The 24668-nt window shown below is 41.1% G+C and overlaps 1 protein-coding gene across 12 annotated transcripts in view; it reads right to left on the bottom strand.

The window, feature by feature from the left end:
* Atxn3 (ataxin 3) overlaps positions 1 to 23961 on the bottom strand; it is a 40020-nt gene extending 16059 nt beyond the window's left edge. For 2 of the 12 annotated variants that reach the window (XM_057782118.1, XM_057782119.1), the window contains exons 1-9: positions 23883 to 23937; positions 14909 to 15073; positions 14670 to 14714; positions 12709 to 12794; positions 12247 to 12313; positions 9443 to 9530; positions 6791 to 6923; positions 3526 to 3692; positions 1982 to 2078 (exon numbers count right to left, since the gene is read on the bottom strand). In XM_057782118.1, coding sequence (XP_057638101.1) covers positions 1982 to 2078; positions 3526 to 3692; positions 6791 to 6923; positions 9443 to 9530; positions 12247 to 12313; positions 12709 to 12794; positions 14670 to 14714; positions 14909 to 15073; positions 23883 to 23906 — 872 coding nt within the window. In that variant the 5' untranslated portion in view covers positions 23907 to 23937. Of the gene's footprint in view, positions 1 to 1958; positions 2079 to 3525; positions 3693 to 6790; positions 6924 to 9442; positions 9531 to 12246; positions 12314 to 12708; positions 12795 to 14669; positions 14715 to 14908; positions 15074 to 17962; positions 18033 to 23882 lie in introns of those variants that run through there. The other 10 variants (XM_057782122.1, XM_057782123.1, XM_057782125.1 and 7 more) reach the window with 8 other exon arrangements.
* Between the last annotated feature and the right edge of the window lie 707 nt (positions 23962 to 24668).

Below are 24668 nucleotides of genomic sequence, written 5' to 3'. Positions count from 1 at the left end.
CTCTGTGGTTTTGGAGCCTGTCCTGGAACTAGCTCTTGTAGACCAGGCTGGTCTCGAACTCACAGAGATCCGCCTGCCTCTGCCTCCCGAGTGCTGGGATTAAAACAAAATATTTGTATAAAATTGTTGACTACCAATATTATTTTGTGAAAACAGCATTTATTAGGGGAAGACAGACAACCCAGGTGTGGTATGCAGACTGGCAATCCACCACTGGGCAATGAGAGTCGGGATGAGTGGGAGCTTAGGACTAACCTAGGCAGTGAGTGAGACCAATCAAAAACCAACACAGCAACAAAAACAAAGCAACCTTATAGAAAACAAACAAACAACTCCAAATATTTTGGAGGCACATACTAAAACAGCAATGACATGATGACTATGACTTGTTATAAGTCCAAGCCTGTGGGAGAAGGGAAAAAATGGGAGTCAGAGGCATAATACCTGGGCCATGTGCTGGTACTTACCAACTGAGTAATTGATTATATTTATATTTAGATGGGTGTATTATGCATAAGTCTAAGGCTTATCATAATTTAAAAAGTAATAGTTAATGCTAAAATTCAAAAGGACATGAAAAGCACTAATAAGTACTATTTTAAAATGTAAATATAATTAAATCTATGAATCAGTCACTGAATAAAGACTAGAAATATCTCACATTAAGAGGATGTCAGCTGTTCAGAACTTTCCTTCATATACTTCTGAGTTGTGACTTAAAAAAACAGAAAACAGAAAAGGGTAAACATTATCTTCACAATACCAGCAGAGGCAAAATGGTCCAAACTTTATACCACTAATTGGCCAACTATGAGTCTAAAATGTGGCTGCTCAAGTTCAGAGGTGCTGATTGATGTGTGGCTGCTGTTGTGCTGGGGTGAAGCCCTAGCCTTACACAGGCTGGGTGAGCACTCTCCACCAAGCTGCGTCCCAGACATTCAAAGGACTTAAAATGTGAAAACAAATGCTTCATGGATTGATGAGACGAGATATATAACTGTAGAGTCCATCTCTTGCCTTATCTTTCTGACCTGAGATCAGAGGGTTCAATTATCTATTATTGATCATAATTATTGATCATATTATCTATCACTTTTAAGGTCGAGTTTGGTTTAAAAATAATAAGAAAAGCTAAATATGATGACATATATCTGTAATCCTAGCACAAGGGAAGCTGAAGTAGAAAGACAGCCAGGAGTTTAAGGCCAGCCAGACCACATAAGAAAACTCTATCCAAAAAATAAAAGTTTTGTGAACAGCAATTACTAGAAAGAAAGACACTATAAAAGTAAATAGCTAAGCAGTGGTGGCCCATGCCTTTAATCCCAGCACTCACGAGGCGGAGGCAGGAGGATCTCTGTGACTTCGAGGCCAGCCTGGTCTATAAGAGTTAGTTCCAGGACAAGCTCCAAAGTTTCAGTGAAATCCTGTCTCAAAAAACAAAACAACAAAAACCCAAAAAACCAAAAAGTATAAACATTTATTTTTAGTACTTACAAACTGAGTATACCATGTGGTTTGGGGAGGTTATGGTTCAGATTGATGGTTTCTATGCTCCTGGTGCTAATGGGTCTTGGGCCTCCTAAAGTGACAACCAGCAGGACTACAAAGCACCTACTGCCTGTACTTGGGAAGATACCCCCATCCCTCAAATGCTGTTTCCCTGTTAACTGATGGAAGGATTAGCAGGGCCAATAGATCAATATGCAGTAACTCTTTCCTGTCCTAAGTCCATTTTCCTTCTGATAAGCAAAATCCCACAAGGTTCCCTTTATCCAAGTCCATGTAAATTTATCCAAGATTGGGCAAAGGTTTTTCTCTAAAACTGTTAAATACTTCACACTTTATTTGCTGCAAAACTTTATACACACACACACACACACACACACATTCATAGGTTCAGGCAGTAAACAGTAACTTAGAAACAGACAAAATAAGCAAGTATTAAATATGTAACTTTAATCTGTACTAACTACTTTACTTTTCAAAGTAGGCTTCTCTCCTCTTCCGCAGCTCTTCTGAAGTAAGATTGGTACTTGACGTCTGTGGACTATCTTGAGACATATTTCTGGAACTACCTAAAAAAGCCAATCATTTTATAGACCTGTTCAAGCAGCAGTAGATTTGTTCTTCCCGAGGAAGACAGAAGAAGGCACCAGATTTCATTATAGATGATTATGAGCTACTATGTGGCTGCTGGGATTGAACTCAGGACCTCTGGAAGAGCAATTAATACTCTTAACCTCTGAGCCATCTCTCCAGCCCAAAAGTTTTCTTCTTAAGAACATCCCACTACTGTTCTGAAAATGTAAGAAGGCTATGGAAGTCTCAGGGAAAACCTAATGTGTTACTGCAACCGTGGATGAGGCCATCTGCAATGCAGACGTGAGAATACAAGTCCACAGTCCACCCGGTATGAGAAGTCTTGAAGAGCACATCTGTGTGCCCTTTAACTTCCCCAAACTGCATCTACACTTTCAACAGCATGGCATTCCTCAAAGCAGCCTGTGAGGACAACCATGGCACACCCTTCCTCTGTTCTCGACAACTTGTTTCTACGTTCTCACCAGTAACTGTATCAAACACAGATTGCATATAAATTGTGACAATGGCAAGATGATTTTCTGTGCATTACTGCAATAACCCAGCAGGCCCATGCTAATAAAACATGGAACTCCACACTCCATGGAATATGCAGAGGTAGGCTTGGAGGTGAAGAGTCTAGAGTAACAGTAATAACTTTATTAACGAATCCTCAATGCACTAAGACGTTTAAGGAATTCAGATGATGAACAATCTCATTAAAAGTAGAAGTAGCTTCATATAAATTAATTTTTTGGTTTTTTTTTTTGGTTTTTCGAGACAGGGTTTCTCTGTAGTTTTGGTGCCCATCCCGGAACTAGCTCTTGTAGACCAGGCTGGCCTCGAACTCCCAGAGATCCGCCTGCCTCTGCCTCCCGAGTGCTGGGATTAAAGGCATGCGCCACCACCGCCCGGCCATATAAATTAAATTAAAAGAAAATGCTTTCAGTAAACTGCTTTGTGTGTCAACACTTTTTCTCTGCCGACATTCCCAAAGGGTTTATCATCTCTCCTCCACTGATGGACTTACATCAGTGAAAAAGGTGTATCCCTCAAAAGAGGGCTTAAGTACTAAGTTGTCCAGCCGGGAAGTACGGGTTGTCCACTGGCATGCATTTGTTAAAACAGCTGGCTTGGCTAAGGATCATCTAGCCACTGGAAGATTAATTTATTTAGTTGTTGTATCAGTTCAATATTGTAATCAAATAACATAACCAGAAGTAAAATTACAGCTGTATTAAACACAACAAATAACAGTCCTAGTATAAGTTATAAAAGTGATTCAAGATCAGGGAAATCTAAAAGAAATACTGAAATTCTAGAACTATTGCTTTTGCAGGAACTCTTAAAGAACTTCCAAAAGCACAATAATTTTCTGAAAAGCTAAGAACAACTTGAACCAGTTCTCCAAAGATGACTGAAGTACACCCCAAATGCTCATACCTTGCATACTGAGCTGAATGGCCCTGCGGAGATCAGCTTCTTCATCCTCCATGTCGATTTCCTGGCGACTTATCGCTAGAGCCCTTTGCAAATCATCCTCATCTTCATCCAACACCCCAGCCCCGTCAGCCGCCTCTAGGACTCGTTCCAGATCTGCTTTAAGAACACTAAGCAACAAATGCATTCATAGAAATTATAGCCTGCTCCTCGATTTTATTTTTCATTAAAAAAATTTTCTGTGTATGTGTATTTTGTTTGCATGTTTATCTTGCACATTGTGTGCAGTGCCTGAGGAGGCCAGAAGAGGGTGTTGGATACCCTGAGACTAGAGTTATAGAAAGTTGTGAGCTACCAGGTAAGACCTGAGGATCAAACCTAAGACATCTGGAAAAGCAGCCAGTGCTCTTAGCCACTGAGCCATCTCTTCAGTCCATAGTCTTCAACTTTAGATAAAATTAAAGGCACTTACAAACTAAAGATTTTAGACAAAAAAAAACACACTCTAGAAAATAAAGTTCACTAACAGAACAACCAAGTTGTAATATGAATCTAAGCCAAGATATTTAAGTAATTTGTTTATGCTCATTCCATAAACTTCACTAAAACACAGCCTTGCTTATGCCCTTATGCCTGTTTATCAGCTACTTGTGAGGTGAAGACAAAAGGATGTCAAAGTTGACAACTGGGCAACTTAATGACACCTGCCACTAGAAACAGGGGTGGGGAATGGGATGACCATGACCCGGATGATGTTCAATGGTAGAGTATATGCATGAAACTTAGGATTTGAGCACAAACACTACAAATAATAATAGTAATAATAATTAATAATTGTAACAACTCATTTTCGGATGGGGGAGGTATATTCAAAAGATGTAGCACAGGAAGTAGAAATTTGCCTAGGATACACAAAACCCCTGGATTTGACCTCCTGCATCACAAACGAAAGAGCATGGCAGCGCACACATTTTTAATCCTAGTCAGCCAGAGCTACTTAAGATCTTATTTCTTTTTTGCTCTTTCCATTTTTTTGTTTGTTTTGCTTTGCTTTGCTTTGTTTTGTTTTTCAAGACAGGGTTTCTCTGTGTTATAGCCTTGGCTGTCCTGGAACTTGTTTTGTAGACCAGGCTGGCCTAAAACTCAAGAGATCCACTTGCCTCTGCCTCCCGAATGCTGAGATTAAAGGCCTGAGCCACCACTACCTGGAGAGATCTTATTTCAAAAATCATATCAGGGCTGGAGAGATGGCTCAGCGGTTAAGAGCATTGCCTGCTCTTCCAAAGGTCCTGAGTTCAATTCCCAGCAACCACATGGTGGCTCACAACCATCTGTAAAGAGGTCTGGCGCCCTCTTCTGGCCTGCAGGCATACACGCAGACAGAATATTGTATACATAATAAATAAATAAATATTTTAAAAAAAATCATATCAATACAGAGGCTCCTCCAATAATATGTGGACATATCAAACTGCCTTATAAACATATTTAGGTCTATAGATTAATAGAGGTAAATAGTAAGATCTAATTGGTAGAGACATAACACACTTTGGTTACATAACAGAGAGAAATCAAGCAGGAACTGAGCTGGAAGCTTCCACTTTGCTGACCAGCTTTCATAGTGTTGGAAGGTGCTACGGAGGCTGCTGGAAGAGAAAAACCATTACCAATCTTAATCAGGCCCTGTCATGCTATGCTGTAATATATTGCCAGACAAGATGACATGACTATTTTAGAGGGAAACCAACCACTTTTTTTTTCCTTCCTCATCCACTTTATTTTATTTTATTTTATTTGAGACAGGATCTCACTATGTAGGTGACTCTGGCTGTCCTAGAACTCAATATATAGACCCGGATGGTCTCAAACTCAGAGAACTCCACTTGTGTCTGCCTCCCGAGTGCTGGTATAAAAGGCATGTGCCACCATGCCTGGCCCAACCATTTTTTGATGGGATCTGAGGGTCACACCACAGAAAGTAATTCATGCCTGGTACCATAAACCTGTCAAAAGCCCATAGGCCATACGGCTGAGGAGGTCATAGGCCCTAGGTAGGGGCAAAACTACTATTGTTTTACTAAATGGACAGGTCAAACACCCTTCCAAATACATTTAGACCTACAGATTTGTTCTTCATCAGAAAAACTGTTTTGGGGGAGGATTGGGTAGCAGATAGCAGCTACGGCAAAGACTCAGAAGCCTTCAAAGTGCTTGAGAAGAAGTGACTGTTAAGTGCTCAGACTTAAAGAGGATCTCTTTATCAACCCTCAAGGAACTTCAGAGCAGGGGCAGAAAGAATGTTAAGACCAGGAGATTAGGATGGGATGCTGAGAAATGCTGTCTTCTGACCGTGACATGGCTGCTATACTCTTACATAGCAGTGATGGTTACCAGCACAAAACCTTCACAAAGTTCAAGCGATCAACATCCCTGCATGGATAGGGAAGCACTCATGAGGCCCCCCACCCCTAACTAAAGAGCTCCATGGCACTTATCGCTGTTAAGGTAGAGGGAGTACAGACACTTAAGAAAAATTACTATACCGCAGTAGTATAGTGGTACAGGGTCATCCACGAGAGCAACACTAGTTCACACTCAGTGAGCAATAAAACAAAATAAAAACAGAAGAGAACAGGAAGGGGACATGCTGGAAAGGTAAAGAGATTCAAAGGGGACAGGAAGGGGTTAGGAGAGGGTAATGAGTGATGAACATAATAAAAATAATTATATTCAATTATAAAATTGCTAAATAAATAATACTTTAAGATAAAGTAAAATTATATAAGCACATCAAAGTTCTGAATTCCCTGTTCCCCATCAAAGTATGTCCATATAATTTTTAAAAATTTTTAAAGATTTAATGAATAAATGAAATGAAAATAGGGGATTGGGCATAACTGAATAGAACACTTGCCTAATATGAACATGAGGCTGATTCCTAGCAATATAAAAACAAATACACAAAATAAGATTAAAAAAAAAATTAACCTTTGGCAGTCTATGACCACACATTAACTACAAGCAGTATATGCAGTATATGGAGCGATGGCTCCGTAGTTAGTATCACTTCCTGCTCTCCAAAGGGCAAGTTCAGATCCCAGCACCCACTTCCTGCAGCTTACAATCACCTGTAACTCTAGCTCTACCGGATCCAATCCCAATACTGGCCTTGGTGGGCACTCACACAGACACAAAAGTGTAAGGATGGACATTTAATTCTTCTGAGGGCATGCTACATCATATATCACACAACAGCACTAAAATCTACCTCTGCTCTTTCAGTTGCGCCAATTCTTCTCCAATAAGTTTTGGTCGATGCATCTGTTGGACCTTGATCATCTGCAAAAGTTGGTCAGCTTCGCAGTCTGGCAGATCACCCTTAACAACAAATATAGAATAACCTAAAAAGAGGCAAAAACAAACTAAAACAACTAGTAGGAGGTTCAAACTTCATCTGAAATGATAGTTGACAGAAAGGTAACAGAGCACAGGAGGAAAAACATGAGGTGAAATCCAGAAAGGCCTAACTTATGTGATGACTGTCACCTGGATCAGGATCGAGCCTCACTGCTCCCATGGGTCAGACTCGGTGGCCACAAAGACAAAAGCAGTCCTGTCTACAAGGGCCCCAGAGAAGCAGCGTCTGACCACATGACTACTTGCTAAAAGTTAACAGGCAGGCAGGTAAAGGAGAATCAGAGAAAAGGACCTTGACCCAATGGCTTTTGTTCAATCCCAGCTCTGCCACTTCCCAGTGCCATAGGGTCTGTCAATCATTCGCCCATCTGTGTTGGTATCTCTAATTACTAAACAGTGATAAAGGAACCTTCCTCAAATAGCAGGTGTGAAGTCACTTTTGGTGAATATATCCAATGACTGGTAACATGGATAAAATAAGTCACTGGAATATGTGCTGGAAATGGCAGCTCTCCACCCTGCTCCCTGCCCCATCCACAGAGCTGGGAAGCCAGAACCTCAAATATAGTCAGTGTGCCAATATGCTCCACGGTTTGGGAAACAATACACTGGTACAATGCAAGTTTTAATAAACACTCACCTAATAAGACAGGTTTTCTCAGCTACAACTAAGTCCAACTTAATAAATGTTTTCTACCATTGATTTTCTTGAACTTCAATGAAATAAAGATTGAGAGGGCTGTTCACTAAAAAGAGTATGTTCAACACAATTTCTTTTGGTAAGGACAAGCTTATTCAGAGTTCAGATGTCTTGATGTGTTTTCTGCTAATAAACCTGTTTCTAAACTCCTAGAATCAGTATGTCAGCTCACTATGAAGAGAAGATATTCTGCCAATGCAGACACCATACTAATTCTCGATTTTATTTAAGACTCTTAATTTTCAGTGTGTTAGAAAACCATTAATTTGTAAAGTAAGTGTGTGATTATAATATACATTAAGTTTTTATAAAAGCACTCTGGCTGCTTTATCAACATATTATATAGAAACTAATGTCCAAGAAGAAGGATTCTTCCTCAAATGGAAGCCTGAAAGAAAGAACATATGGGTAAGCAAGCAAAAGCAATCAACCAAACAACAACCATGGAAGTCAAGTCTTTTGGGGATGGACAGACAGTTCAGCAGTTAAAAGTACTTGCTGCTTTTCCAGAGGATTCAGATTTGATTCCTAGCACTTACATGGAGGCTCACAGCTAGTTCCACAGATGCCCTCTTCAGGCCTCCACGGGCACCAGGCACACACATGGTGCATAGACATACATTTAAATAAAATTCTCATACACATAAAATACTAAAATAATTTTGAAAAAAGTCTTCTTGGACATGTCTGACTTGAAATCTTCCTGGACTGCCAAACCCAGGACTGGTGTTCAGAGGAATGTCTAAGCTAAAGCTAAAAGTCTGGAATTATGAGTGTACAGATCATAGACTGTGATTAAAACAATGGAAAGCCACATAAGGAAGAAGATGAGATGGGAAAGGGTGTGACGATCCACAAGAGGAACCTGACAGAAGCGGTAGGTGAGACAGGCAGATGCCAACATGTAAGTCCACTGTGTCATATTTAAGGACATAAGGAATCTAAGCACTGTTTGTTAACAGAGGCTAAGATGACATCAATCACCATACCATCCCCAAATCAGCTCGAACCTAGTTAAAGTACCTAGGTTCCATTCACTTGAACACCCAGGGGTCAAGTAGATTTAGGGGGGAAAAGTTAACCAAGTCCAATTATTGATCCTGATTTCAATTCGGATTGAAGTGTGAAGAAAGCATCAGGGATGAGAGATAAGAGGCTTAAACACGGGTTAGCTGACATCACAATAGCACTGGGGTTCGCTAGCTAGAGATACAGGTCAGAGTAGAGTTCTACCCCACATGCACACAGCAATGGGTTTTCAATCCCCATCACCACAAAGCCCAGCATTTTTAAAGCAAGATTATAGTGCCACTGTGAATATTTTAGTAAAAAAAAATTACTTTTAAAGATTTCATCATGAAAATAGTTACAGAAAAAACAGTAGGGCAAACAGGAAGTAGGCAAGGTGTAAAGAAATAAGCCATGTAGAGGTACAGGACAATCAAGAAATCATTTTCTTTCCTTTTACATTTCACATATGTATATGAAATTTGGGAGGCCTAGTGAGAGTGAGAAGAGAGACTCACGGGTTTATGGCAACCAACTGGAAGGGCTCAATAGGTGACAATGCACCAGAAATAGTTCTAATGAGGAAATTACAAATGGGCAAGCAGCTAGAGCTTCATAGGTAAGAGAAGCTCATTTTAATCAATGGAAGCAGAGAGCTTTTACCCTGAGTTGAACACTTACACTGTAAGGGTGACTCACTGCTATTGTCAGAGATCACATTCTATTACACACACAAATAATGACTCGGTTTCGTTTAAGCTACTTTCAAAGATAAAATTTTTGGTATCTATTTACCTTCTTGCTGTAACTGAGCCAAGAATAGTGCGAGGTACGTATCTGATATTAATTCTGGACCCGTCAGGAGAGAATTCAAGTTAAACCACTAAAAAAATAAAATATTAAAGTTAATGAACAAAGTTATATGCAAAAATAATTTCTCATGTTAAACATATAACCTACCAAAATTTAGAATGACTGTCTAAATAAATATATCAAACTAAGATTCTTCTAACCTACTGACTACTGTGATTAGAAAAAAATGCTGCACAACAAATTAAGGCATAAACTTGAACTCCTTCTAAAAGGACAGAAGCTGATAGTACCTTAAAATGCCTTTATTGATAGCTATAATTATGTGGTTTCAAACTATCAGGCCAACACCTACTCATGTCATGGTGACATGGGGAAAAATGATAGCTACACACTTTTTCACTTGGCCAAAAGACTACAATTTTTAAAAGGTAAAAATTCTGGGGAAAGAATTTATAATCACCATTTCATTTTAACAAGACCTCTAAGCTACCACTGAATGTGATTAACAGCATGAAGTCACAACCTCAGAGGTGCCCTTACTTAAACAGAAAAATGCAAAAATGTTCCTAAGTCATGCTCAATTCCACGCACAACTAATGACTCTTCCTGGATTTTGATATAAGCCACAGAGTTCTTTTACCAATCATTTCTTTCTTTACACAGGGATCAGTGGCTTGCCTCAGAACAGATACACCAAGTCTCTGCCTCTTCAGCGTTGGTTAAGGGTCTGTACCATCACACCTAGCTAAAAATCTGTTCCTAAACAAGAACATAAATCAGAACCAAGGACCAATAGACCAATACTAGCCATCTTCCATAACTGTCAAAGATAAAATAGTTCAAAATGTAAAAAACCCAAAAAGAGATAAATTTAAAAAGTTCAAAACAATGTTTCCTACAAATCACTACAAAGTTGCATACGAGTTTTACATTTCTAGGCCTTAAAAATGCAGTGGTTACTTTATTCAGAAAAATAACACTGGGTCTTAATTTTCTAAAGGCACAAATAAGCCCTCAATGACTACAAGGAGGAGGGCAGAGAAGTCACACGGAATTGACCTGGCTCTTTGCAGAGGTGATTCTGTCCCAGTTCACATCTCCTTACCTGCTCTCCACACACCTTACAGAGAACATAAATATTGCTTTTTCCTTAGCTTTTGGAATAGGAGATTGAACCTAGAACCTTGTGATCATCATAAGCACCCACTCTGCTCATGATGAACAGTACCGAGCAATCACCGAAGACTGGGCTACTTCCAGATGGCCCAGTTAAAAGCTAACAGTACAGTTTACTTAAAAATAAATAGATAAATATGTATATATACACACACATATATCACACAGTGCCCTTTCCTTTGAAATACTTAATTTTGTGTATATGTATGTATGTGCACCATGTGTGTGCTCGGTGCCCACAGAGGTCAGGGCCACTGGCTTCTATGGAACTGGAGTTAGAGTCAGTTGTGAGGCACCCCATGGGTGGCAGGAACCAAATTCAGATCCTCTGCAAGAGCAGTAAGGTCATACTCACTGAGCTATATCTCCAGGTTTAATGTATTATTTCTTTTCTTTTCGCATTTAATGTAATTTAATTTATTTATTCTTGGATTTTTTAAGGCAGGGTCTCACAGATTTGAATGGCCAAAAACTCAGAGATCTCCCTGTCTCTGCTGGAAGCAAAGATGAACATCTCCACACTCAGCATTTTTGCTTTTTATTTTAAAAAACAGCTATTGAAGCAAAACTGACTTGAAATAAACTGTTGTCCCTCTCCTCCTATCTATCTTGAGGGTTTCACTATGTAGTCCAGGCTGGCCTTAAGGTCTCCCAAGGTCAGTCTCCTGAGAGTTGGGTCACAAGGCATGGGCCCCTGCACTTGGATAAACTGCACAGACTTCTATTACAACCTGGGATTTCTGTTTTGCTTTGTTTAGTTTGATTCTTTGAGACAGGGTTTCTCAGTGTAGCCTTGGCTGTCCTGGAACTCACTCTGTAGACCAGAGTGGCCTTGAACTCACAAAGAACTGCCTGCCTCAGCCTCCAGAGTGCTGGGATTAAAGGCGTGTACCACCACTGCCTGACATCATTTGCAAAAATGTTTGTATTACCCCCCCATTAAACCATCAACATCACCAAGAGAGTGAACACACTCTTCAGGGTCCAGTCTCTCGTGTTCCTTCTCTCCATCCCCAGTCCTACACAAGTACCGGTCAGTCTACTGTCATCACTGTATCTACTACTCATTTCTGAGATTCATCCACGCTGCTTGTGTATAAGCAGTTCATTCCCTTTGACTGCATGAGCTGCTTTCCAGTAACCCTTACCCAAACTGAACATTCTAAGAAGGCCGTTGCATGACTGCAGCTCTCAAAAGCACGGTAGTGGCGACTTTATGCAGATGTATCCCCAGCAGTGGGACTGCCTGACTAATCCTGCCCCACTAATGCCAACTGCTGTTTCATTTGCTCCTGACATTTCAGGCTTTCTTACAGTACTATGCTAAACACAAATCGTCACACAAAAACATATTTAATGGTAAACACATGTGCCATATTTTAAATACAGAATTTTTATACAAGTGATATAACCTGTATGTTTTTTTTTTCTTGAAAAACTGATTATCTTCTCTTAAGATATCCATTTTCTTATCTGTTAAACTGAGTCCAGGCTCAGGTAAAAGTGCACAGGATCCTGGGCTTCAGCCTAAAGACACCAGTCACTTGCATTTTAGTTCTAAATGGAGGGTAGACTGTGACTAAAGGACAAGAAAGGAGAAGAAATATTACCTGTTTTCCTAATTTTCTAACTGTAAACCAGTGTTCTTTATAATTGCATATAAAGGATCTTTCATTTCTAGAAAAGACAAAACATATACTGTTAATACTGTTATGTTGGGATATTAGGAGATATATACTAGCAAGTATAATAAAATTTCTATCAGTTAGAATATAGCTACACTTATGTGTTACTGATTTTAAAAAATAAAAATAATGTAACTCTATGCATTTTCCACAGAAGCTTAGGGATGTTATGCCCCAAAGTTTGCACACCACTCAGGTCAGTGACTTCACTGGCACTGATTAGAAGGCAGCTGCTCAAGGGTACCAAAGGGTGACATGTGAAGTCCAAGGGCTTTAAATGCAGTATCAGTATAAGGCAAAGACATTCACAATGAATTCGTCCTTATTCAGAAACTGTAGCTTTAAAAGTCAAGTTTAAATAAAGAAATGTAGGGAGAAAAGTCTTACATAGGATCAATTCTGAGCCTCTGGTACTCTGGACTGTTGAATAGGATTAGTTCTAAACCCCAAACTTTCAAGGCATTGCTTATAACCTGTCAAAAGAAAAACAGCAACTTTTCATGAGCTAAAACTTCAAGTCCAAATTTAAGTAGCATAGCTACATTAATTATGTAAGCAACTGTACTTTACATATAAACTTTTGAGAATATTGTTTTTAAAAATTATGTCCCCGTGATAACCCACTGAAGCCATAAATAATATATACATGTGAATTTAATTTCATTGTTTTTTTTTATTATTTTTGTTTACGTGTATTAGTGTGTCTGAGTGAGTATAGACCATTGTGTAAGTGCCTGTGGAGGCCAGAAGAGTATGTCAGGTCCCCATACCGTGGAGTTACAGGCTGTTGTAAGTAGCCTAATGTGGGTGCTGGGAACTGAACTAGTCCTCTGAAATACCACTAAGCATTCTTAAATGTGAAGCCATCTCTATAACCCCTACAACAGTGCATGCTGCTCTTATGGGGCTGAAGTTCAGTTCCCAGCACCCATATCAGGGGACTCATAATCACCTGTAATTTCAGCTCCAGAGCTTCATTGCCCTCTTCTGGCCTCCACAGACAGTAGTACTCATGTGCACATACCCACACATATTCATATACATACACAAATAATTTTTAAAATAAAAGTAAATCTTCTTTAAGTCTGATATATTTTAGAATTCTGTAGTCATGAACAAAAAGTCAAACCTGATTATTGCAAACTGAGAAAAAGGGGAGAGACATTTGAGAAAACGTTCTATCTTTCCTCCCATGTGGGCAACAAAGAAACAAGCACACTGTGTAGTAACTCAGTGTAAGGGAGCAGTAAAGCAGTGGGCTGTGCCAACCATAACCCATGATCCTAGCTAAGGGTCAGTAGTCCTCATACTGTCATAGTGAAGTACTGGGAGGAAGTGCTAGAGAATGGGGACTCTACGAGGGTAGCATAGAAAGAATTTATAAAATAAATACTTGCAGAAATAGATCTCTTAAAAGACATTTTGAAAGAAGTTAGACAACCCTCAATCATTAGAATGAAAGATCCATAAGTAAAAGAGCCCCACAAGCACATGAATTTAGACATGGTGGCTCCCAATTGCAACCCCAGCACCTAAGAGACCAAAACATGATTTTGGAAAGTTCAAGACCAGGCGAGGCTACAAAGCAACACCTTGTCTATAGAAGCAAACCAAACATATATACATAAATCACTGGAGGGTTAGAGGTTTTCTCTAGGGCAGAATACTTGTCAGTATGTGACAAGACTTTATATCATCCCTAGCAGTATAAAGAAAAACTACCACAGAATTAAAATGGAGCCTAATGGGTCTTGGCTCTGCAATAGAGTCTGAGCGCCTGTGAGTCTTTGGAACCAATCCCAACCCCACCTCCAAAAGGGCTACAAATTACCATATAGATCAGAAGCCACAGAGGTACTACAGGAATCCAATCCTGTAGGATGATTTAAATGAAGGCTTCAAGGCACTGCAACTTCTCAGATGTACCAGAGATAATAAGTTTGAAGTACTGTAATTTATTAGAATTAAAGCTATTAGCACCTACATGCAAATTAAGCAATCTCAGGAAGCAAGTTTTAAAGGCCCTGTTCTAAACTGAGTACGGTAGCACACACCTGTAATTCCAGTCTGGAGGCACAGATGGGAAGACCCAACCAGCCAGGACTATAGTGAGACCCTGCCTGTTCCCAGAAAGCAAGAGAGCAAAGCCCTGCTCTAAAGTGAAGAGTCTACAGTCCTAATGCTCATCTCTCTCTGCGCTGCACTCCGGAGCAGTCATATCTTCTGCAGACACAGTTTACTGAGGGAATTCCAGAAGGCTCCACCGTTACTTAAAAAGCTATGCCAGACTGTGCACATCAACCACAAACTGAGCATAAGCACAGCAGCACTTCGCAGGGACTACTTACCTGGATAGAGAAAAAGCCGCTGTCGTCCATATTTCCAGAAGGCTGCTGTGGGCAGAGAGGGATGAGAAAAGAATTAAAACTGTCATTAGGGTGCACATTTATAAGAACACACCGTACCAAGTGAGGAGCAGAGTTATAATTAACAAGTCAGACTCCTATGGCGAGAATGGCTCATCCTCCTTTAAAGAGCACCCGTATTTTAAAAATAAAATGGGATTTGAAGAGTCTCAAATCAGTACCTGCAAAAATGTGCGGTAGTCTTCACTGGTAACTCCTCCTTCTGCCATTCTTATCCTTTCTTCTTCATCAAGCTGATGTGCAATAGAGGATAGCTCCACAGGGCTAAAATACTCCCCTTGCAATAGATTATTCAGGCAATGCTGAGCACAAAGTGAGCCTTCTTGCTAGTGTTTCCAAAAGAGTAAATTTAAATGTGATTTATTAAGTGGATCTGTATAGTATATTCTAAAAAATGTAATTACTAACTTTATAATACAGTCAAAACAAACCTCATAAACCTTAGGCAAATCTGATTTCACAAGTATACACATTTTCATTTGTCTATGTTTATTTTACTATGTAACTATAGGAACAAAAATGAAGAGTGATTTACAGTATAACTTCATCCATCCAATCTCATATAAGCCTAAAAATTACCCTATAAAAACATTTAGCCTTTTCAATTTTTCAGTACCTACAAGAATTCCTCTTTGAAGATTCCATGGCAAGTGACTACTACAAAAGGGGAGTGTTATCCCCTGGAACATCCATTCTTCTAAAGTTAGTCACTATCTGACCTGAAAGCCTGTCCTTTTAAACTCAAGAGCTGGTGTAAGTGGGACAGTTCTGTCTCAGGTTAAGACCCATAGTTCTAGAGGCTCTTGGCCAACTCTGCAGACTCATTCCATGTAGCGTAGAGAAAAAAGAACTGTCCCAAACTGAAGACAGTCCACACCCATGAGTGGACAAGCTAGTAAAAGGAGCCAAGTTCAGCTCCCTAAGAGATCCTTAGCATCCTCTCATCGAGAGTAGGTACAACATCCCATGAACCCAGGGGCTTCTAGTACTGGTTAGCTGGCTTTCATACACAACTGGGACCCAACCCAACTCCAAGTCCAGATTGCCTGACTGAGCAGGCTTCGTCACTCTCCTAGTCCTAACCCTGTTGTTTTCCTATGCTACAGGTACAGAAGGGAGACTCCTGAGTAGATGAGTTGGGTGGACACAGACCCTAAGTATGCTTTTCTGGGAGGCAAAGGCAGATGGGAGAACACTTCCTCTGTTAACTCTGGCCTCCCAAACTCAACCTGCCAGGCACCATGCCTCCTGGTCTGAGCTATGTTACATGGCAGATGATGACTCGAAAGAGCACCTTACAAGATGCATTTTCCCATGATGAATCACTGTTAGAGGAACAAAATATAATTGTTGAAGTAGATACAGAATACATGTCTGTTATGGAATAAGAAGGCAGAGTTCAGAGAGCTTGAGTCTGACACAAAGCCAAAGAAAGCTTATCTTCATAGTCCGCTAATAATGTTGCCCCAGAATGGCTTGAAGCTAGTTGCAGTTACATGGTGGCAGAATTCTTTGTCTCTGCCTCTTTTCCCTTCTACTGTTGATCTATTACTAGGAGCAACTTCCACCAAACACTGACTACTCTCAAGTAGAGATATACAGACATTCTACTTAAACCCTAGTGGAAATGCAAGCACTACACAAGGTAGTCAAGAGGCTAAAAACATACAAATTCATGAGTTATCAGGGAAATGTATATCAAAGCCACAACACAGGGCAGGAGGTGGCTCATCAGGTAAAGGTGCCTGATATCAATCCCCAGATACTACTGTAGAAGGAGGGAATGATGCCTGAGTACTTGCCACCCGCATGCCAGCACTCGCATGCATGCCTCATACATACAATGATAAAAAATATTTTTAAATATTACACTTATCGACTGATTGACTGGCTGGAGGGATGCAGAGGACAACTTTTAGGATTCAATTTCTACTTTCACAAAGTGGGTCCCAAGAATCAAACTCATGTTATAAGGCTTGCTGAGCTATGTTAAAAACACTTTTGTTATTGTTGTTGAGACAAGGTCTCACTTTGTAGCCCAGGCTGTACTGGAACTCATTATATAAACCAGTCTGGTCTCGAACTCATAGAAATCTGTTTGCCTCTGACTCCAAGTGCTGGGATTAAAGGTGTGCACCACCACCACCTATCTAAAAAAAAATTACTTTTATAAAAGAAAATTTCACAGTGTGTTACTACTATCCAGTCTCAAGATCAGCTATTACAGTGAAGAGGTTTAGAATCACAGACAACAGTGTTACAGGAGCAAATATAACTTAGCAAAACCATTGTACAACAACCTTTATCTCACCAGAGCTCATAATCTCTATATTCTGTGGTTACGCACATACACTGCAAATGCACTCACCAAAGCACTACTTGTAAGCTTCCAAACTGGAAAGCACCCAAAGACAGTTTAGATCATAGAACTGTATATACATTGTATATGAATAAAAGTAAATTAAATAAAAGTAACCATAACAATATGGATCAATCTCTCAAATACTTTTAAAAAATAAAAAAGCACACAACACTCAAAAGAGTAGACACCAGAGCTAAGGATGTAGCTAGTATGTGCAAGGCCATGGGTTCAATCCCTACTACCACCACCAAACTAAATCAGCAAAGGTACAGGGTGCAGCAAATGAGAGGAGCCCAGTGACCTAAATTTCATCCCTGGAACCTACCTAAAAGTCGAAGAGAACATTCCACAAAGTTTCCCCTGACCTCTATATACATACAGAGGTATGTGTCCATTCGTACAACATATCAAGTAGAAACATAAGAATAATAACTTAAAAAATTAAGAGTTTACAAATAGACAAAATTAATCTCTTAATCCACAATGGCAGAATTGCCTGGCAGAAGTAAGTGAAGGAAGAGCTAGTTCCTGGAAGAGAGGATTAAGGGGATTTAGGATGTAGGCAAACAGTCTATGATTCCATGTGTTTCCTTGACTGCACACTCTCATGACTTGTGTGTTCTTGTGTATGACATACTTAATTTAAAGCATTCAGACTAGGTTAAGCAGTGGTGGCAAACGCCTTTAATCCTAGCACTTGGGAGGCAGGCAGATCTCTGGGAGTTTGAGGCCAGCCTGCTCTATAAAGCAAGTTCCAGGACAACCAGGGTTACACAGAGAAATCCTGTCTCAGAAAACAAACAAAAACAAAACAAACCATTCAAGCAAGAAGGCCAGGCATGGCAGTGCATACCTTTAATCCCAGCACTCAGGAGTCCAAGATAGGTGTATCTCCGTGAGTCACCTACATATTGAGACCCCATCTCAAAAAGAAAAGAAAAGAAATCAAGAAACATCTAGCATGGCAACCAGGCACTCAATTTGGGGAAGCAGTTATGACACAATCTTCAGTCCTATTGCTAGGCAATATGTTTCAGTGTGGCATTCTTGAACTACGATCACCATACTTTTTAAAGATATTTTTGTTTATGTGTGTGTGTGTTGTCTGCATGTATATCTGCACCATACACATGTCTGGCATTCACGGACGCCAGAAGAGTGGGGCTGGATCTTCTGAGACTAGAGTTGCAGAGGGTTGAGTCATCATCATACAGGTCTGGGAATCCTGGGTTCTCTGAAGAGTAGCCAATGCTCATAATCTCTGAGCACTGAGCCACCTCTCTAGCCCCTAGTCGCCATATTTAATATACAGAAATAGTGACATCCAAAATTTTGATAAAAAATTCTTGCTATTAAAGATTGGGGCTTTGGAGGCTGGAGAAATGGTTCAGCAGGTAAAAACAGTTGCTATTCTTGCAGAGGATTTGGGTTCGGTTCCTAGCATGTACGGGGAACTCAAGACCAGCTGTAATTCCAGTCCTAAGGGATCTGATGCCCTCTCCTGGCCTGCTCAGTCACTTTATGAACATGGTACACTTTGACTCATGTAGGTACTCATATACATAAAATAAATGAAGTCTTTAAAAATCCAAGTATATGTCTCATTATGCCCAGTTTATGTGGTACTGAGGATAGATAAAACTCAGGCCTGAGTTACATTCCCAGTCCCTAAAATATTAGTTTTTTATTAAGAAAAATAAGCACTTAAAATCAAACCATGACCAAGTAAAATGGTACTGCTACCAGAAATATGCTCTATACTTCTAATATGATTAGTAGAAGGAAAAAACAAATTGTTTGAAACAATTTAAAAATTGGGCTGGAGAGATGGCTCAGTGGTTAAGAGCAGAGACTGCTCTCCCAAAGGACCAGGGTTCAATTCCCAGCACCCACATGGCAGCTCACAACTGTCTGTAACTCCAGTTCAAGGCCATCTGGCACCCTCATACAGACATGCATTTTTTTCTGTCTTACTGCCACTGCCTGAGTTAGCTTGTTCCCCGTTTCTAATCAGAGTTTTACCCAAGTGGAGAGCTAGCAAGAAGGCTCAACAGGTCAATATCTGCTTGCTGTGATCATGAAGACCTGAGCTCAATTCCCAGGACCCACACGGTGGGAGGAGAGGACCACCTCCCACTAAATTGCCCTCTGACCTCCACATATACACTGTGGCCTGTATGGAGCACCACAATACACACAATGCAACAAAATGTATAAAACACTTTTAAGTATTTCACCCAAGTAAAAGAAAAACTTACTTTGCTACTAAAATCTTATGACTTGGGGTCCATATTTTACTGTATTGGGACCAGAAGATGAACATACTACACTTCCACTTCTACCAAGATGGTCTATAAAATCACAAAAGGGAACTGTAACCAAGTCACTCCCCCAGGTTTTTGGGTCCAACCTCAAACTAGGTAAAACCCCAGTGACAGTAATAACTATAATAGAAAACATACAACGCTAATGGTACTCTCAAAAATAGACCAATAGTGGACTGGTCTTCCTGGGTGAGTAAAGACTGTGTGACTCAGAGCTCACACCACAGCCATAGCTTATTGTCACCACCTCTTTAATGCTTAGAGTTTTCCTATTCCTTCATTTTTGTTTTACGCTTGAGACTGGCCCCTTGCCCATATTGAGTAAGTGCTCTACCACTGAACTACACTACACCCCCATCTCTTCTGTTCCTTATTTAGTATGGGGTTCAGCAAACACAGGACCTAGTAGTACTGTAGCAGTTACCACTTCTGGACAGCGTCTTAGCATGCATGGCTTTGAGGCAGCTAATTTCTGTCATTAACTACAGAGGCAAAAAAAAAAAAGAAAACTACAGAGATAATAAAGAACTTATCCAGAATCCTACAAGCAGCAATTAGCAGAGCTGGAGTTCAAACCCAGGTGAGGTTTCAAGTCTGTGCTGTTACCATTTCCTCAAATCAATTATTTGGAATTAGGCTTCCCATGATCCCCACATATCTTGAATATCACTAAGAGCCTCAACCACAAAAGGGTACAATGGATGTGACAAGGTCAATGCTCAGCCTCTTCTCCATCTTTTGGGTTTCACATTCCAAATTCACACTACACTGAAAGCAGAGATACAGACTGCACCAAACGAAGTCAGTGCTGGAAGCACTAACAAGAGTGGCAGAATACAGGCACTAGAATTAGAGCAACAACAAAACCCAAGAAAGCAGCTGGTATTGGTAATTTACTATTAGTTAGTAGACGGTAAACTCTATAGTTCATGGGTCCAAGTTCAATCTTCCTCAATAAGCCAAAAACTGTATTTTATCTTAAAAAAATAATTTAGAGAGGACTAGAAATACAGTCACATAAATGAAACTTTGTGAAAGAGAGACACACACATGGCCTGAAAGGTTCAAGGTGTTCAGAGACTAGGCGTGGTGGTGCGAGACTTGGACCCAGCTGGGCGGTGGTGGCGCACACATTTAATCACAGCCCTAGGAAGGCAGAGGCAGGCGGATGGACCTCTGTGCACTCAAGACGGGCTCCAAAGCTACGGATAAACCTTTTCTTGGAGGGAGAGAAAAAAAAGGAGACTTGAATACCAACACTTGGGAGGGAAAGGCAGCTGTATCTTTGTGAGTTCAAGGTCTGCCTGGTCTACAAAGCAAGTTCCGAGCCAGACAGGGCTAAACAGTGGAACCCTGTCTTAAAAATAAAATAAATTCAGGACTTGTAGCCTTTAAATAAATAGAACCACATACCTTTTAGAGTAGTGGTTTTCAACCTTCCTAATGCTGCAACTCCTTAACACAATTCCTTCCCCAATCACAAAAGTATCTTCGCTGTTACCTAATAACTGTAATTTGCTAGTGTTATGAATCACAATATAAATATCTGATAAACAGAGAGTCTTAGGTAACCCCTGTGAAAGTGTCATTGGATCCCCAAAAGATTCCCTACAGGTTGAGAATCACTGTTTTAGATGTTCAAGGAACTCTTTACCCCTGCTCATATGCACACGGTCTTCTTACTCAAGCCAAGAATTCTGGTTATTCTACTGTCTCAGCATACTGAATAGCTGACATTATAGCCATATACCATGTGCTTAACTAAATTTATTCACACTGGAGATCTATTAATGAACAACCGCTTTTATTTATTGTTTTTGTTGTTTTGTTTTGTTTTGAAGACAGGATCTCTCTACCCAGCCCTGACTGTCCTGGAACTCACTATGTGTATACAGGTTGGCCATGAACTCAGAGATCTGCCTGCTGCTATCTCCTAAATGCTGGGATTAAAGGCCTGGACCACCACCATGCCTGGCTGATAACTGTTTTTATGTTCTAACTTGTATTCTAATAAATACTCAAAGGGGCAAATGTAAAATTAATTTCTAGAGGAAGTGGTTAAAGCTTCTCTAAATGACCCCCTGATTAAAAGCTATGGCTTTACTAAACGTTCATTTCCTCTGGATATTTAGTTGATGATAAAAACAAATGTACTCTTTAGGGCTGATGACATGCCTCAGTTGGTAAGGTCCTTGTCATACTAGCCTTAGGACCTGAGTTCAAGCCCAGGATGGTGGTACCCATTTTTAACTGCAGTGCTGGGGAAGAGGGAATGGACAAATACCTGGGGTTAGCCACTCTGACACGTTCCAGCCCAGTGAGAAACACCATCAAGGCTGTCCTGCTGCCTCTATATGTATGCATATGCACATGTGCATCCCACCCATGTTTGAGAGTACACGTGCACACAGACACACACGTACACATGTACACACACACACACACACGGTAAAAATACTTTTCAAGTATTCATTAAGTGTACTAATGTGAAAAATGAGTGACTTCTGGATAAGCATGGTTTGTGTGTGTATATGGTCATGCGCAAGTACATGTTTGTATGTGTTCCTGTGGACATGTAAGCACACAGATTCTCAAATACTGGGGATACAAACACACACTGCCCTGTCTGGCTCTACATGGTTGCTGGGCATCTGAACTCAGGTCTGCATGCTTGTACAGCAAGCACTTTACCAGCTGAAGCACTCCCCAGTCTCAGTACGTTTTTGTTAGGCTAGCACTTTGGATATAATGGTTCAGTAGTTACTTTCACTAAAATCTGCTCAAATGAGGAATAATCAATATTATAAGGAAGAGATGGTGGGGGCTGGAGAGACAGCTCAACACTTAAGAGTACTGGGTGCTCCTCCAGAGGCGAGGACCCAGGTTCAATTCCTAACACCCACGTGGCTGTTCACAACCCTCTGCAACTCTAGTTCTGGGGGATCTTCTGGCTTCAGTGGACACCAAACACACAATGCATAAATACAAAGGCAAAACAACCATTCAAAAATATTTTTTTAACACATTAAGTGCCCTAGAGATGATGACTTGATGCGTAAAGGAGCTTGCTGTGAAAGCCAGAGTTAGATCCCTGGAACCCACACCAGGTTGGAAGGAGAGAATGGACTTTATAAAGCTGTCCTGACCTCCACACAGGCACACACATGAATCATACACACATGGCAGTAATGTTTTTTAAAAGAATGCATGAAGCAGTGTATAAAGTGTTCAGAGTCTACCACATTTCAAATGGGTTCTAAGCCAAGGCCTTTGGAAAATTAATTACAAATGTATGGGGGGCGCTGCTAGGAGCATGGCAGGTGACTGTAATTCCAGCGCTCAGGAGGCAGAGACAGGAGGATGGGAAGGTTGGAGAGTCTGGAGCCAGCTTGGGCTGTCACAAACAAACTAGTTCCAGTTCCAAAACTGTCAGAAAAGTCTTCTCAAGAGCACTTCATTTAACAATTTCTTGATTTACATCACTTTTGTTTTTCCTTTGCAGTGCATGAACTTTAAATGCCTTGAATAGATGCTCAATTACAAGTACTCAACAAAACAAAGACGCTTTGCTCCTACTAAATAATAGCACTAGCTTGCAACTCTCGCCAATCCTAAAACGATTACGAAACATGGTATCATATGCCAAAGTTGTCTGAGGAACACCCAAACGACTTGATAATTGTACGCGAGCAAAGACCAGTTTCTCAAGATGTCACAACAATTCTTCTAAGTGTAGTCACTCAGGAAGGTGAGGAAGAAACCACCCGGATCGTAAGGCAGAAAGATTCTAATCTATTCCATAATACCTAAAAACAAAGCTGGCCTCCTAGTCCGGAAATTTGGGGTAGCAAACCAAACCCAAACATCCCGTAATAAAAACTCTTATGACGACTTCCCTTAGGGACTTCCTACTTTACTTCCCAAGTGTCAGGCCCTTCAACGGGAGAGCCACGGTAAAAACTGCTTGAAGGACGAGGGATTGACATCAAGATGTAAATGCACTGGACATTCCATTATAGAACTGAGTTGAAGAGAAAAGTTGATTCTGCCAGAGGATAGGGCGAGGGCGGGGGCGGGGGTGGAGTTGGGAAGGGTCCACCGGGTGTGAAGAGGTGACTCGCTAGACTAGACTCTAGAAGAGAAGACAGAAGAAACCCGAAAAGGTGTGGCAAGTGAAAAAGGAACGCCCACGCTAACCCTCTGGGTGAAGCCCCGAAATGCCAATCGAGCGCTGGTTAACCCGCCCGGTCCTCTGGGGCGAGGGCGCCAGGGGCGCATGTGGGAGGCTTCCCGAGAAGAGCCATGGGGGAGGAGGCAGGAAGCGCCCCTCACCCAGCCAGGTTGGGATGGGGGCGCTCGGGCCCCGCCCTGAGCTCCTGAGGCGGCGACGCTGCTCCCCACACCCGCGGCCGAGCCCCGGACGGCTCCCCACCGAACGCCCACACTCACTTTCTCGTGGAAGATGGACTCCATGTTTATTTGTCTGGAGCCAACGGCCCCGGCGCGGAGCTGCCCCCTCGAGCAGCTCCGCCCCCGGTCCCACCCCTCCGCCCCGCCCCGCCCCTCTCTGCCCACGTGCCTCCCATTAACCAATCACTACTGCGGGCGCGCGTCACGAGGCGCGGGGCACGTGACCTGGGCGGCAGGTTCTCCGGGCGCTTGTTCTCCCGCGGCGTCCGCGGTGCTGCGGCGCCGCCTGCCGTGCGGAGGAGCTTCTCCGCCCTCCGCGGTTCGCTGAACCGTCTTGTGATTCTAGGGTTCGGGATAAGGATCCTCGCGTCCAGATTTTAGGGCTTTTTTCTTTTCCATCTTCTTTGGTACTTTCTGCCTAACTGCATGTAATTAACACCTCTTTCAAGAAAAGCTATTCTCTCAATACCTAGTACTTATGTAAAAAAAAAAAAAAAACTATAGCTAATATTTATTGAGGGTTGACCTAGCCCACTTCTAAATGCAGTTTAATATGTCATCTTTTAATGTGTGTGTCTGTTGTAATATTATACAAATGAGGAAACGGAGACATGAAGAAAGTAGGGACAGCACAGTGTCCAAGATAGTTTTGCTTGTTGGAATGAATATCAGGTCATGGGGTAAGTGCTCTAGTTCTGAAGGAGGAAGCATCGGTGGGGAAGTTAAAAGTCCAACAAAATGTTGGGAAAGATTAAGCGTAGGATGGGCGCAGATCTTGCACCATGAAACCATTTTAGGTTCGTTAAAGTCACAAGGAAACTGGGT

Source organism: Chionomys nivalis, chromosome 10 (assembly GCF_950005125.1).
Source record: "Chionomys nivalis chromosome 10, mChiNiv1.1, whole genome shotgun sequence".
NCBI lineage: Eukaryota > Metazoa > Chordata > Mammalia > Rodentia > Cricetidae > Chionomys > Chionomys nivalis.
Note: the sequence above shows the minus strand (reverse complement) of the source record. Positions and strands in the feature narration are given on the sequence as shown.